Below are 14,383 nucleotides of genomic sequence, written 5' to 3'. Positions count from 1 at the left end.
ACCGGGGGTATCCAGCGTGGCATTTAACCCCAGGGAAAGGAACCTGGGCAGGAACTTGTACTTCTGCAGAAGTTTTTGGCCCAAAAAGCAAGCCTGGGCTGAGTATCTGGGGAGAGCTGGTGCAAGTCCATGTGCAGAAATATTCCCGGCTCAAGCCTGGAGCTGGGATGCCCCATTTCCCTGTGGGGTGGTCAGGCACACATGCCCTCTCGCACCATCCCTGCCGCTTGCTGGAGCACCTGCCATGGCCAATAGCTGCTTTTTTCTGCCTGATTTAGACTAAGCCTGGAGCTTCGAAGCTCACCGGCAATTTTCCCTCGCACTGCATCTCAAGTATATAATCAAAACAATTTGGGGGTTGCTGGTCGAGTGCCAAGAGGCGGACACAACCGCTGCTGTGTAAAGCCTTCCTGCCTGGGTTTTTGCGGAGGTTTGAAGCTCAAATCCCTTGAGAAGTGCAGGAAGGGCTCTGGAGGAGCTGGGGAAGGCAGGGCTGGGCAGGGCTGCCCTGGGAGGGCAGGTGGTGCTCCCGTCCCCATCTAACGCGCTCGTAGGTGGGGGAGCCCCGCAAAGCAGCCTGCTGAAACGCCGATCGGCAAACATACCTGTTGCTACTTATTCTTCACTCCCTTCTGTTTCTGCCGATATATTTCCTCTGTGAAAGGCCTGTGGTTGGGAGGATGGGAATTTGAGGAGAGAGGGGGCAGAGACACAAAAGAGGGGCAAAAGAAGAGGGAAGAATTAAAATAAAGATTATTCTGTGCTCTCCTGTGGGCCCAGAAACTCTGCCCTTCACAGGCTGGCACAGCCTGACTATTCCTGTGCCATGGCAATCCTTGGCTCGGTCTCTCTGGACCGCGGAGCAGCTCCAAGTTGCTCCCACCCAGGACCATCCCTGTACTGAGCAGGATGGGGCTCAGCACACGCTCGGACTCCCCCTGCACGCAGACCAGCCTCGGCTTTCTTTGCATCTCCTCCTCCCTTGCAAACACAAAAGACTTTTCACTGCCGAAGTACAACCGCTGCTTGTGGGAATAATTCTGGGCTGCTCTGTCCCAGGCTGCCAAGCTATTGTGGTGCAAAATATGAGAGAAGCCCATCCAAAGAACTACAAAATGCAAGCGCTTCTTGCAGGGTCTCTTCAGATGACACAACGAGTCCTCTCACTGCCTTCCTTATTGTTCTTGTATAGACAGAACAGGCACCCGAAAGAAAAAAAGATCTCATTTTGATAAAAATAAACAAATGCATAAATGTTCCTAGAACTCAGCAAATAGTTTCAGAAAGGAATCTGCCCGTTATCAAAACAATTGAAAAACAATCCTCTGTTTTCCTTCTTCCCTGCTGAATTAATTGGAAAAAACATCTCTGCTTCTGCAGTTCCCCGAAACCTCGGGAGTTAAAGCTGGCAGAAATAATTAGAGGCTCTCCAGTTTTGCAAAGCTACTCACCCCTCATACAGCGTGGCGATTGTGTAGGAAATTGCCACTACAGCTGTCAGCAAAAGGCCAGCTGGGCTTGCATGCCTGTTTTGAAAGAGAAGGAAAAGATCAGGTAAGTACATGGGCTTATGCAAGACCTGGTTTAGAAAGTGAAATGAGACGCTGGGCTCCACGAGAGCACTCTCCCGCTCATTAAACAGAAGCGAACAAAAGGGGTTGTGTTTTTTTTAACTTAATGTTAACTGTCTTAGACAGATGTTACTTGGCAGAGACTCTTCCCCAGCCTACTTCGGTGACTTCTTTTAAGTCTGATCCCTGCACATCTCTGCTAAGAGAGCTTCTGCTTTGATGCTAAGTCCTGAGATTATCAGGCTGTTTAATAGCTGAGCAGCTGCTTACGTACGGCTGTGGCTCCCAGCCAGCGCGCTGTAAGGGAAATGCCTGATGTGCGCAGAAAGATGGGCCACCCAGGGTGCAGGAGACACCTGGCAGACGGAGCAGCGTATGGTACCATATACATCGACATGGTGGCTGAGCCATTGCAGGGCTGGCGATGGAAAGGGATGGAAAGGTCCATGCCTGCCCCGTGAAGGGTGCTGGGGTGGGTGCTGCGTCAGGGCTGGGTGTGTGTGGTGCTGGGGGCTCGGTTCACATTTAAACCCATTTCAGGATGTTTTAGGAACATGTCCTATCGCCTCCCAAGGCCCAGCTGAGCGGTGTCCTTCAGCGGGAGGTCACTGGGCACAGCAGAGGGGACCGATGCCGCCCACCGCACCGCACTGTCTGGTTATGGGCAGAGGTGCTCGAGGGTTGTGGATGCAACAGGGATGGCTGTTCCTTTTAGCACTGAGACCAAAGAATTGGGACCAAAAAATCCCCATCACCTCCTGCTCTAAAGAGAGATGTCAACATAGGCTGCAAATCGGCATCACCCACGCGAGGACATCTCTTTGTCGCTTGACACAAAAGCGTCTGAGGCAGACGCTGGCAAAGGCAGTGGGGGCTTTGCTAAGGCACGAGGATTTCAGCCGGTGGGTCAGAGTCCCCAAAGCAGGTGCCAGCACTACCCCGTGGTGTGTAAATTCCCCGAGGTGCGAGCGGCCACACCATCAGCCATTCCCCACTTGCTAACCCAGCACCCACGAGGTCCCAGCCCCAGCTCTCCCCAAGCAAGGAGCGTGGCTGTGTCTGGCTCACCACGGGCACCAGCCCCCCCAAACACCCTTTCTGCATCCTGTGCCTCCAGCTAGCGGCCGCAAGCGTTGCCCTTAATTAGGACACTGCTGATTGCGTTGAATTGCTGGTCAAAACTCAGCTTGGAGGGGGACAAGGGCTGGCTGTCAGAAAAAAAAAAAGAAGTACTTAGCTGGTCCCTGGTGAGGAAAAACATCCTGCAAGCCTTGTGCAAGGCAACTAGCGCAGTTGGGAAAACATGCCTTCAGAGGAGAGACTAAATTACCTAAACCTCATACTGGACCCCCTTTCAGGTACTGCCTGGCCTAATCAGTTCCTGGAGAGACGCACACAAATCTTAATTTCACTGTTTCCATTCCGCAATAAGTTTTTCCCTCATTAGGAAGCATTAGGCAACTTCTTCCTCTCAACCCTCTGCTATTACATGCTTAGTCATGTCTCCTCCTTGATTCCTATCAGGGAGAACAAATTTGCATGATTGTTTGTTGACAGCAAGACCTCTAATTGCATCATTTGGCTGCAGCTCCAGCTCTGATTTACACAGCCTGTTGCCATGAGTTAAAACACTTCCCTACCAGAGATACACAAAGCTGTCCCCAAACAGCTAATGCTCCATTTGTCTTTTGGGAGAAATGAGGCTGCTTCGATGCAGGCGATGAGAAGCATTTGGGTGAGTTGTTTCTCTCCTCTTACAAGCTCGACCTACTTCTTGGGCAATGGCTCGTGTTGTAGCAGCATTGACGATGAGTCAGCCAGGAAGGTTTTGTGGTCTTGGTAGGACTTTTTTGGGAGTAGGAAGTCTGTCCGTCCCCAACCCTTGCTGCAGCTTCCCATGGCTGTGGGTTGTCTGCAAGAGCAATGGTGGGGGCTTGCATCCTTCCCCGCCAGCGTTGCTGGTGCTGGGTGTTGGATGTGGGACATTTGTTCTTTCCTCCTGGAGCTCCTGTTTTCGTGGTGACCGGTGGAGATGCCTTTGCCAGTGTATTTGGCGGACACGTTTTTGGCTGCAGAGCTGCCATTAGTCGAGCCGGGGATAGCTGCAATATCCTGCAAGGGAGAAAAGAGCGGCTCTCGCCCCACGTGATGCTTTTAAGGTTGGGCTGGAGTCGGAAGGCAGGCTGGCTGGTGTGCTGCCAGGCTCGCTTACGTTATGTGGTATGTGCCCTTACAGATGAAAATGAATCAATCTTTTGGGCTGCAATGCCACGATACGGAGCGTGATACATCACCGAGGGAGGACAAATATGCTCTACGTTTTAGGTCTGACCAGAACCAGACAGCAGACGCATTCCTCCGGCATCCCTCCCACTGCCACGGAGCTGGGACGTGAGCTCTGGCCTCTGCGGGCAGACACCTAACAGCTTCTGAAAGCCCTGGAGCCTCAGAAGAGACCTGGGACTCCCCCCCAAAAAAACCCTCAGCAAACTGAACTGAGATCCCAGGGAAGAGAAACAACCAAAACCACCGCGTGAAAGGTTGTGCAGAGCTTCCCCAGGGCAGGCGGGCAGCGTCCCGGTGCCACTTTGCACAGCTCCAGCAATTTGTTAACAGCGATTATTTGTCATGCCTCGCTGCCCTTTATGGTGGCAGCCTTTTAATGAGAAAAAGGAGGAAATCACACTGTTGTCTGGAGCCGCTTCCAGCTGCTTTTGCCCGGGATTGCGGTGGAAAACCACGCAACGTGCACCCGGTGCAAGGCTGCTGTCTCGCAGGGGCGAAGCAGGGATTTCTGCTACAGAAACAGCTCAGGAGGGTTCAGCTCGTTCTGCAAATGTTCTAGGAAATAGTTCGATGCTGATCTTAAACAAATAAAAATCTTCTGATTCCTCCTGCTCAAATTCCTCCTTCCAGGCTGTTGTAGGGGTGGTGGTCCCCGTCATCTCTGGCTGTGGTGTGGTATGGGGGGGCTCATCCTGCCCCAGCTCTGCCCCACTCCCCCCAGCAATATCCACACTGCCATCGCACCGCTGCCAACCCTGCGGCCGGCTCTCCTGCCCGGCGCTGCCACGGCCCCAGCAGTGAGCAAGCTCTGGCTCTCGTGCACCATTTCCCGGGGTTTAGACCCCATCCAGTGCCGTGGGTCTGCCAGGAAGGCAAATGGCCTCGTGCAGGGGATTTCAGCGGAGATACGAAAGAAACGATCAGCTTTATTTCTTACCAAGGGCCAGAAAGTGCTGCACACAAGGCTGAAAAAGTGACCAGAAAGTGGCAAAGCACTTCATTTTTACCACCAAAGTAGAAGAGAGGCGGTCACGCTCAGGAGCACCAGTGCAAAGTATCTAGCGATAACAGCCCGCAATGCTCTACGGGCTCCTGGTGTAACACAGCTAGGGTTTTTTCTCCTGGGCAAATAAATAAAATGTGATATTAAATGAAAACCACATAAAACTTGTTACACAGAATATATTGCTCATTTACTGCTAAATTACAGCCTATTCATTTCTTCCTAAGCAGGCTATTAAGCTGTGTTGTATCACATGAGGAGTGTGTCAGAAGTGTTATCACGGTGCAGTGGGGGAAAGGGTGTGTTGGCTTGTTTTGCTTTTTTCAAAGGTAACTACAGGGTCACTCTGATCCCCAGTATCAGTGCCCTGCCTCCGCCGAGTGACACCCGGCATGAATTCGGCCCTGACTGTTGATTTTTCCACGTGCAGAGCCTGCCAAGGACCTCATTCAGCTGCAGAGCATTTGCTGATGCTTCCTCTCCCCAGCACTTGGCCGTTATTTATTTTTCTACAATGAATGCTGCAAGTCTTTTATGACAGCAGAAGATTCTGCAGGCACAAAAATAGTCAGGAAGCAAGAAGTCAGGGCATGTTGCACTTCCCTTGCCATTTTATTGCTGACTGCCATCACCAAATGTTCCTTTGGCCCCTGATGCCGCCTGGCACCGTAAGCCCTGCTGAGCACAGACCCCGTTCCTGCCCTACAACCGGTGGTGTTTGCAGGGGCACGTACTCACATGAGGGACCAGCCCAGGTAGATGGCCGTGCTGCCCCAGTACATGGGATTATCCAGGACGCTGAATGGGAAGCTGGTCACTTTTGCCTCCATCAGGATGCCAAAGTAATCACCTACAGAGCAAAGAGAGGGTTTCTGGTTAGGCTCCATGAAGCTGGGAGTGACGGGGGGTGCTTTGGCATGCTGATATCCTCCCTGTGCCACGGGGCATCCCTGCCAGGGATGCAGAGCGAAAGCGAACAAGGAGTTTCGCTGCTGACTTCCAGGCTGAGAAAACAGCAACAAATAGGTTGGCTGTTTACCCTGTGTCTATCAGCTTTTCCAGGAATGGCTCTTTGCCCATGAGGAAGGTTTGTGCATTGCAATGAGGCTATGGCAGCCACGTCCCTCATCGAGAGGCAGCTCTTGAGGTCCCAACTGGCTGATTCTGGTTTTCTCATTTGAAAACTGCCCGTCCGATGCCACTTGACAAGCAAGCAAGTGCATAGGATCAAATCCATTTAATGGGGAAATAAGCTCAGCGCAGTGTAATGGTGTTTTGAGGTGTTATAATCACGACCGCTATCACCAAATGCCCTCATTCAGTGTCACCCTATCTCACAGTACAGAGAATTTCTCAGAATTTCAGAAAATAGCACCTCTGCCTACAAAACACTTGATTATCAGCATGATGATGATGATGATAATAGGTGATTGTCATCTGTAACGAGGAAAGCTTTCAGAACTGTCAGCATCCAACCAGCTTCCCATCTCCCTCAGAGTAATCCTTCCACCCTCCTGAAAGCAGCCTGGAAAAGAAACTACAAGCAAGGAGATGTTGTGCAGCTTGTGAGCAGCATTTTGGGGCAAGAAATGGTCAGGATGCAGATCTCTGACTTCTGTTGGTCTTTCTTAAAAGCAAGACCACAAAGCCCAGCAAGGATTTTGCTCCATGTCCACAGTACAAGACACAGCATCAATCAGGGAGGAGCTGGTCCATCACCCCAGGGAGCTGCCACTGCCCTGGGTTGTGTTCCCAGCTTTGCTGCCAGCCCGTTCCCTGACCTTGGGTAAATCTCCTCCATCCCTCCCGCTGCTATTGTGCACCGATCATAACATCAGTCTTTCTTATAGCGCAGAGGGTGGTGAGGATTAATGTATGGTGAGAAAGTGCTCGGAAATCCAGATAAAAGGCATTACACGAGTGCAAACTATTCAAGGTTATTATTATTACCTGGATCATAGTGTAATTTCTTTGACCTCACATGGTGCAAAAACATTTATTTCTAAGGATAAACAGTGCCTGCCCAATTAGACAATGCTTTTGGGCTTTAACTACAGGCCACTAAGTGAGATAATTGCTTGGTATTCATACTATACGTTCTCACAGTTACTTGCCAATGAATCTCAGAAATTGTTCTGGTAGAAAGAACACATCACCCCCTGCCACAGCCCATTTCTATGCTTTCTTATGTGTCAAAATGCTTCATAATGCCCTGACCGCCCTCGCCTTTGGGCTGAACACCTCGCTCCCCAAAGGGCGCTGGCACCAGGCAGGGGGGGTTTGCACAAAGCCCTGGGTTCGTGGGGCTGGCAGGGGCTTCCCAGTGCCCAGCACCGGTGGGGCCGTGGGACCCTCTGGGCAGGCTCCCTGCAAGCAAAAGCACAGAGCAGCTGGGAGGAGCAGGCAGCTCCCCCAGGACACAAGCTTTTCCGATGTAAACCCTGCCTCTAAACCCACACAGTTAAATGAACACAACCACCAGAGAGGACCTGCAGTGTTTTTATGTTCAGGCAGGCGCTAAGGGAAAGGATCGTGCATTGCTTTGTGTGGTATCAGCCTGGGCATCTCCTGTGCTTCCATTAAGCCTTCAAATCAGGGATCAGCTCCTTGTTGGGCTGAAGGATTTCAGCATCTCATTTGAGTTATTTTTTGCCGGAGGTCTGTTTAACCACCTCGCTGCATAGGGTAGACACTTTGGATCACAGCAGCAAAGAGCCATTTGATGCACTCCGCAAGGTCCCCCATGGTCCCTGGACCCCAACCTGGGCTAAAGCACCACCTCCACTTCTCTCCAGAGAGCCACCGGCTTCCCCGTAGCCCAGTAACAGACTTCGGTCAAGTCAGATTTACTTGAAATCTTGGTCAGCGCTAGAAGGAACCACGCTCGGGTGTGAGACAGATGGGCTCAGACAGGCAGAGCCGCCTCTTGCTGCCCTCGGCCTCTGGGAAGCCAAGCCCTCGTTACTAGGTTTTGTCGAGGAATACGGCAAACGGCAAGGCAGACGGTGCTAAACCGATGCCCGAATCCCTGCGAGGGCACGGTGCAGAGGCAGGGCACCGGGAGGATTGCTCTGCAGGGGAGAAGGCTGCCGGGGCGAGGGGCCACATCCAGCCACTGCAAACGGAGGCTGGGGTTGGCATTGCGGTGCGGGAGATGGGGTGGCACGGAAAGGTTTGTTGTAGAAGGGTGACTCACGTGGCTCCCTCTGCACTGTTTAGCCCACACTTAAGAGACAAAGAGCTCTGCAGCCGCTCCAAAGCTTAAATGTGCCGTCAAAGAGGAATCTCGTGGGCAGCCCCCAATGCGGTCTCCGTGTCCTGCCTGGTTCAGCCCTCACTGCTGCAGGAAAACCCAAAAGGGAAGGGTCAAACGCTGTTCCAGCAAGTTTTTGAAGTGCTTGGGTGTCAGAGGCTCTCTCAAAACTTCTCTTGAGCTCAGCTATCAACTGTGAGAAGCAGCTGGATGCCCCCTTCTTGCCAAAGCAGCGCAGCCCTTTGCTACCTGCAGTCAGAAATGCTGGGTGACCCTGCTCCTCCCGCAGCGCCAGCACATCACTAAAACCCTGCACGCAGGAAGACGTTGGAAGTACCAGTCCTAAGTGAGTCCTGAGCAAGACAACATCCCATGTGCGATCCTCAGGGACCTGCAGCCCTCTTGTCTTCCCCGGGGCTGGGTAAGAAACCACACTGAACAGCATTCTCCATTAAGAATTTGCTGATTTGGACTTGTGGGGGCTTGCATGGAGCTGAGAAGCCGTTACTGGTCCAAGGATAGATGCTCCGTGGGGCTCCAGCTGGGACATGCCTGTGTGGCACAGAGGTCCTGAGCCAGCCAGGCTGCACTAGCACATGGTCTTGGCATCTCCGCACCCTCACTCAGCTCTGCCTCAGCGCCCATCATGTCCCAGCTACCAGAGAGAGCTGGCCTCGCTCCCTGCTGTGTCATGCAAGGCTTGGAGCTCTACAGCCTCAGCCGGCTGCGCGGGTGGCAGGGAGAGCCTCCACTGGCAGAGAAGATGGAGCAGAAGTGCCCGATATGGACCACTAACGCCTGCCTCTTCCCTGCCCCAGGGGATACAGGAGCCACCGGCCATGCAGAGCGGAGGGGAACAGGGCCACTCTCACCGCTTACGCTGAGCCTGACTCACTTGTTTGCTTTTCTCCAGCGGTTCAAGTCCAGTGGATCCTCCTGGTCGGATGAATCAGGCTTCACGTAAACAACCCCAGACCTGGCTGAACTTCAGGAGCATTCAAGCAGCTCTTGCTGGCGGATACTCCTGTGCCCAGCCTCTCTGGATGTGTCTCCGCAGGCACAGCATCGCTCCTGAGGGCTGCGGGTGATTTTGGAGGATGCTGGTGCCCGGTAGCTGGGGGACAGGGGTGTAACACAGGGCCAGGAGCAAGGCTGCACAGATGAAGGGTGAGGGCACGCATTCAGGAGTGCTGAGCTCTATTTCTGGCAGCAGGATCTTGGCCAACTCAACACATTTCTTTGCAACTCCATTTGAAACCAGGAAGGCTTATTACCTCCCTCTCTTCTTCCTGGCGACGCGGCAGGAGCTAATTGAATTTGGTTTGTAAAGCACTTGCAAAAGCACAGCCTAAATGCAGTGTCAAAGCTGGGGCTGTGATTATTTCAGCCAGCGGGAGCTGCCCCTTTCCTTAGATATTTATTGTTCCTGTCTCTATTTTATTTTTATGAATTCCACACATACTGGCATGTTTTTAAAGTCAACAACGCTAATAGAATTACTCTCTAAATGTGAAAGCAGGCACAGTGGAAAATGCCTTCTGCCATAAAGCAGCAGATAAAAGAATCTGTCAACGAACGTCAGGTTTATTGCAGAGGGAAAAGCAAAGGAGATCTTGCCTGGACGCGTGTGTCGAGCGGGTGGGGGCTCAGAGCAAGGCTGTCGGAGAGCTCGCACCCGCTGGGCCAGTGCCGACCGGCTCGTGGGGTCTGCACTTGGGGTCCCTTTTCTGGAGGGCATTTGGACTGTCAGATGATCAGCTGCTTTCCAAAATTTCCAGCTTGAAGCTGAAGGTGGTGGGACTCACTGTATAAAACCAATGCACCATCTTCTCCGTGCGAAGTAACGGCATGGTTAGATCACGCTTTGGTATCATAAAGCCAAGACCAAATCTAACGCCCTGAAGGCAAGGATGAGGAAATTCTTACAGGACTCGGTCCTAGCAAAAGAACCCTGCAGGGATTAAATGCACTTTCTGGTTAAGCTGTTGAATTTTTAGTGCTTACCTAGGAACGTCCCGGTGAATCCCAGTGCTAAGAAGCTGGAGATGACAAACAAGGTCCCTACAGCCAAGATGGCCAAGCCCAAGTAATAGGCCCAGTGGCAGTCCAAGCCCTCCAGCTTCGGCTGGCTCCTCATGGCTTCTGTGAAGCTGTCAGAGAGACAACAAGGGCTGTTAAAAGCAGCTACTCATTCCTAACATCACCCACCTCTTCCAGGGGGATGCGGAGCTTTGGCAGAGGATGCTGTTGAGGAGGACCCTTCACCTTTTTCCAGCTGGACCTACTCAATCTCCCAACGGGAGAAGCAAGGAGCTGAAGCCTTGTGAGCAGCCAGGGCTTGACCTGGGGCAGCTATTTCTACTTGCAACCCTTGCTCACTCCTGGCAATACCAACCTCACTGAACTGCAACATCCAAAGCTTTGCCTTGCTCGCCAAACCTCAGGACTCATCACAACCGGGAGCTGTGGGAAAGACGCCCTTGCAAATACTGGAGGCTGCGATGCCTTGGCACAGGACCTGACGGGTTGGGAACAATCGGCTGGATTATCTTGTGCTCCCGCTCCCATTCCTTTCCATCAAAATATTTTGCAGCGTTCATGTGTTAGCCACGTGCCCAGGAGTGATTCACGGCTGAAGCCCGACAGTCAGGGGGAGGATTGGAATGGCGAAAAGAAAATAGTAGAGACATGCACTTTCAAGTGCGAACACAGCTTCTCAGCTTCAGGCTTGTTCAGGCATTTCAGGTCTGACCTTCCAAATACTTGTTTGTGAGTGGAATAATTGTGACCCCTCCCTTCAGCCCCCTGCACTTTGCCCACAGCAGGGCTTGGCAGGCTCAGCACCTCGCAGAGCTGTGATACAAACGTATGACTACGAAAGGAGACAACACCGTGATTAAAAAAATGCCCACTAATAATAGTGAGAGGAGATAACAGACCCACAGAGCTGTACAGAGCGTTTCTCCACATGTTGCTGACACATGAGGTAGGGAACGTTGAGCCTTTTTTTAATGAGCACCCTGGAGGCTAAAATTCAAGTGGAATAACAGCTCTCCCAGGCAGTTACTGGATTTTTTTTTAAGAAACTCTCCCGCGCCACGGGCCACCGCTGCCTGCCAGGGCCGGGCCAGGAGAGCTGCTCCTGGGCTCCTCGGCTGGAAAGTGCTTCCATGACGTTACCTCCAGGGTTTGGGATAGTTTTTTTCCCCGCAATGTCCAGCTTCCCCAAGCCCTGCAAATCCCTGGATTTTCCCTGTTGCCCAAATGAAAGCTGAGAGAGACAGTCCTGCCTGCCTGGCTGATGGACAAGTGGCTGGAAACGTACCTTTCGAAGGCTCAAAGACCAGATAGCAAGTTACATGCACCAAGCAAAGTCCAGGATCATATTTAAACCCCATGGTTTAGGGACCTGGATGATAATTTTTGTTTTCCTTGGAGCTCGTTCCTACTAGGTTTTCTATTGTCAGGGAGTTTTTAGGATATCCACTTTGGACTGGAGCAAGGAAACAAAACACAGAATAAATGTAATGTGCTTGGGAGTGAGCAAGAATACAGCGTCTTGGTGATTTACACTCTGCCCCCCCCGCTGGAAATTACAGGGAAATTCCCTTTTCCAGGGAGCCAAGCGCAGGCAGAGGAACAACAGCATGGTCTGGGGCGATGCGTCCCAGGGGCTGGCCCTCCTTCAGCACCCAGCACACCTCCCTGCACTCGCCAGGCTCATGTTGGTTTAGCTTAAACACGCAAATCTGTCTGCAACATGAAGCAGCAGCAGCTGCACAACCCTTTGCATCATTTCCTTGGTATTTATTTTTAAATGACACAAGTATCCTCTCTGAGGAAGCCCAAATCCGCATCCCTACTACCAGCGCTGCCTGGGTTTGGGAGGAAAGCAATCCCCCTCCGGGGATGTGCCCGTCTGCCTGAGGAATCCTGGCCTGGCCGTGCTCTGAAAGCACAACGTGACATCCCTGGGGATGCTCTGGAGCTCTTTGCTCTCACGGAGGAAGATGCTAACGCCTTTTCACAGCACTGGGGGCTTGACTCCGCATCTGGCCAGGACTTCTCCACGGGGCACCAGCACCGGGAAGGGATCTCACAGCAATCAAAAAATGCTGCCGCTGATCCCTGGGGAGGCAGGTCTGGGAGAGCAGCGCTGAGCTGGCCCCTGCCTGGTTCCAGCCCCCCTGCAAAGAGATGGCAGAGCAGAGAGTGGTACAGCAACAGCACAGCGCTCGGAGGCTGCTTCTCGCTCTGGATGCGCTGGATTCATGCTCTCTCACATCCCTGAGGCTCCTCAAGACTATGCCAGTGACCTGACTTGGCCTCGGAGCACAAGAAGAACAAAGGTGGCTTCAAGAGCGTGAACTGGTTGACTGCGGAATGAGCCTTAGAAGTTTTGCAACCAGCATGTGACGTGGTTTGTTTTGGCAAAGCTGTCACCCCTGCTCCAGATGATCCCATCCTTCCTTTTTATGGTCGGATAGGCCTGCATTAGTTATCCTCATCAGCATGTCTTGCTCGGTCCCCTGCTGTTTGGCTTACAGCTAGAGAGGGAGGTGTTTGCATGGAGATAATGGACTGCCTTTCCCTCTAGTAATGTTTTATATCTTCCTAAACACACTCTCTATTTGCATTAAACATGATGCACACAGGAGTTTTCAGAATTGGTAAATAAACGTTTTAAGCATTTATGATGCTGGGCCATGACAAGCAGCACGGAGTCGTCAATTATTCTGGCATCCGTGATTGCTCCTCGGTGGCAGGGGAAGCTCACCGTGCTGTGTTTCACCCTTCTTGGCAGGGGGAGGATAAGGTGTTGGCCATCTCCCTGGCTAGGGGAGCTAGTCATGCAGCCAATCTGTCATGAAACCAGTCCCTTTCACCATGTGCCTCTCAGTCACGTTTGTTACAGCATTTATTTCTGGCTGCACGACAAGGCAGCGGCCCAGCTCGGCACCCAAGAGGACACCAATTAAAGCCACGCTTTGTCCCAGTACCTGGAAATGCTTTATGTGCCGAGCAGAGCGATTGCCATGGTGAGGAGCATCCCTCTTGCCAGCGCAGGGGAGGGCTGGGGTGGGCTGCAACCTACTTTAATCACATACACAGCTGCTATCACAAGGACATCTGCCATCGGAGGAGGGCATGGAAGGTGCCCCCAGCTTTGGCAAATGGAAACTGGGGACATGGGGATTTCCCTGACATCTCCCTACGCTTGCCAGCGTGAAGCATGACACCACAGGCACACATTTTCCACCCCAGCAGTGAAAAGTCCAAATCCGTCACCTCCGCTCTGGCCAAACTGGCAGATTTGGCCAATTCCTGGCAGGGTTGGGAGCAGCCGTGGTGGCTGCAGCCGGGTTGCACAATTGCCACAGCCTGTCACAGGGTTTTGCATGGGGAAGGCAAGGCAGCGGGCATGGTTCTGCCTACCCTTCCCAAATCAGAGACACGCTTGCTTAGACACTCAGCCATCGCTATACGCGCGTCACTGCTTCATGGGAACCATAGACTGGTTTGGGTTGAAAGGGACATTTCAAGGTCAGCCGGTTCCCATCCCCCTGCCAAACCTTCCAACAGACCAGGTTGCTCAAAGCCCCGTCCAACCTGGCCTTGAATGTTTCCAGGGATGGGGCATCCACAGCTTCTCTGGGCAACCTGTGCCAGTGTTTTACCACTCTCATTGTAAAAAATTTCTTCCTTGTATCTAGTTTGAATCTACCTCCTTTTAGTTTACCACATAATAAACCACATGAACTGGAAAAACACTCAAAATGGTCCTGAGGCACGAGGACAGAGATGTCACACCGGTGGGCTTGCAGGAAGAAAGTGGGAGTAAGGCAAATCAGCTGCAGGTCCTCTCGCCGGGACATGGAAAGGACACGCAACCAGCTTTGCACAAACAGGCGCTGATTTATTCAACCAGAGAACGGCGATTGCAACACCAGAAAACTTATCAAACCCACAGCCCAAAATATACCCTCAAAGGCCACACGGAGCATGAAGCAAACCTGGAAATACCGTGCTAAGAGAGAAGCTGAGCTTTTCAGGTCTCTGGGCCTCTCTTGGTGGCCCACAGCAAGCATATTTTGTCATCCTCTTCCTGCAAAGGAGAGCAAAGACCTCGTCCAGCAAACTGGGTCGCTGCTGGGAGCAGCCCAGCAGTGTTCTCTTTGCCTGATCCCAAAAATCAGCCTGGAAACTGGGGCTGGCAAATGCAACTGGGGCAAAATTGGGCCAGGGGCTGGCAGGCAGCGGGGAAGCAGC

The 14,383-nt window shown here is 52.4% G+C and overlaps 1 protein-coding gene across 1 annotated transcript in view; it reads right to left on the bottom strand.

The window, feature by feature from the left end:
- Nucleotides 1-611: 611 nt before the first annotated feature.
- Nucleotides 612-14,383, bottom strand: part of PEMT (phosphatidylethanolamine N-methyltransferase) — a 38,210-nt gene continuing 24,438 nt past the window's right edge. Inside the window, exons 3-6 of the mRNA XM_009698742.1 lie at nt 10,118-10,263; nt 5,599-5,710; nt 1,452-1,526; nt 612-666 (exon numbers count right to left, since the gene is read on the bottom strand). Coding sequence (XP_009697044.1) covers nt 612-666; nt 1,452-1,526; nt 5,599-5,710; nt 10,118-10,263 — 388 coding nt within the window. The remainder of the gene's footprint in view (nt 667-1,451; nt 1,527-5,598; nt 5,711-10,117; nt 10,264-14,383) is intronic.

This window comes from Cariama cristata, unplaced genomic scaffold (assembly GCF_000690535.1).
Source record: "Cariama cristata isolate BGI_N322 unplaced genomic scaffold, ASM69053v1 scaffold21744, whole genome shotgun sequence".
In the NCBI taxonomy this organism is placed as follows: Eukaryota; Metazoa; Chordata; class Aves; order Cariamiformes; family Cariamidae; genus Cariama; species Cariama cristata.
This window is presented reverse-complemented; position numbering and strand designations above follow the sequence as displayed.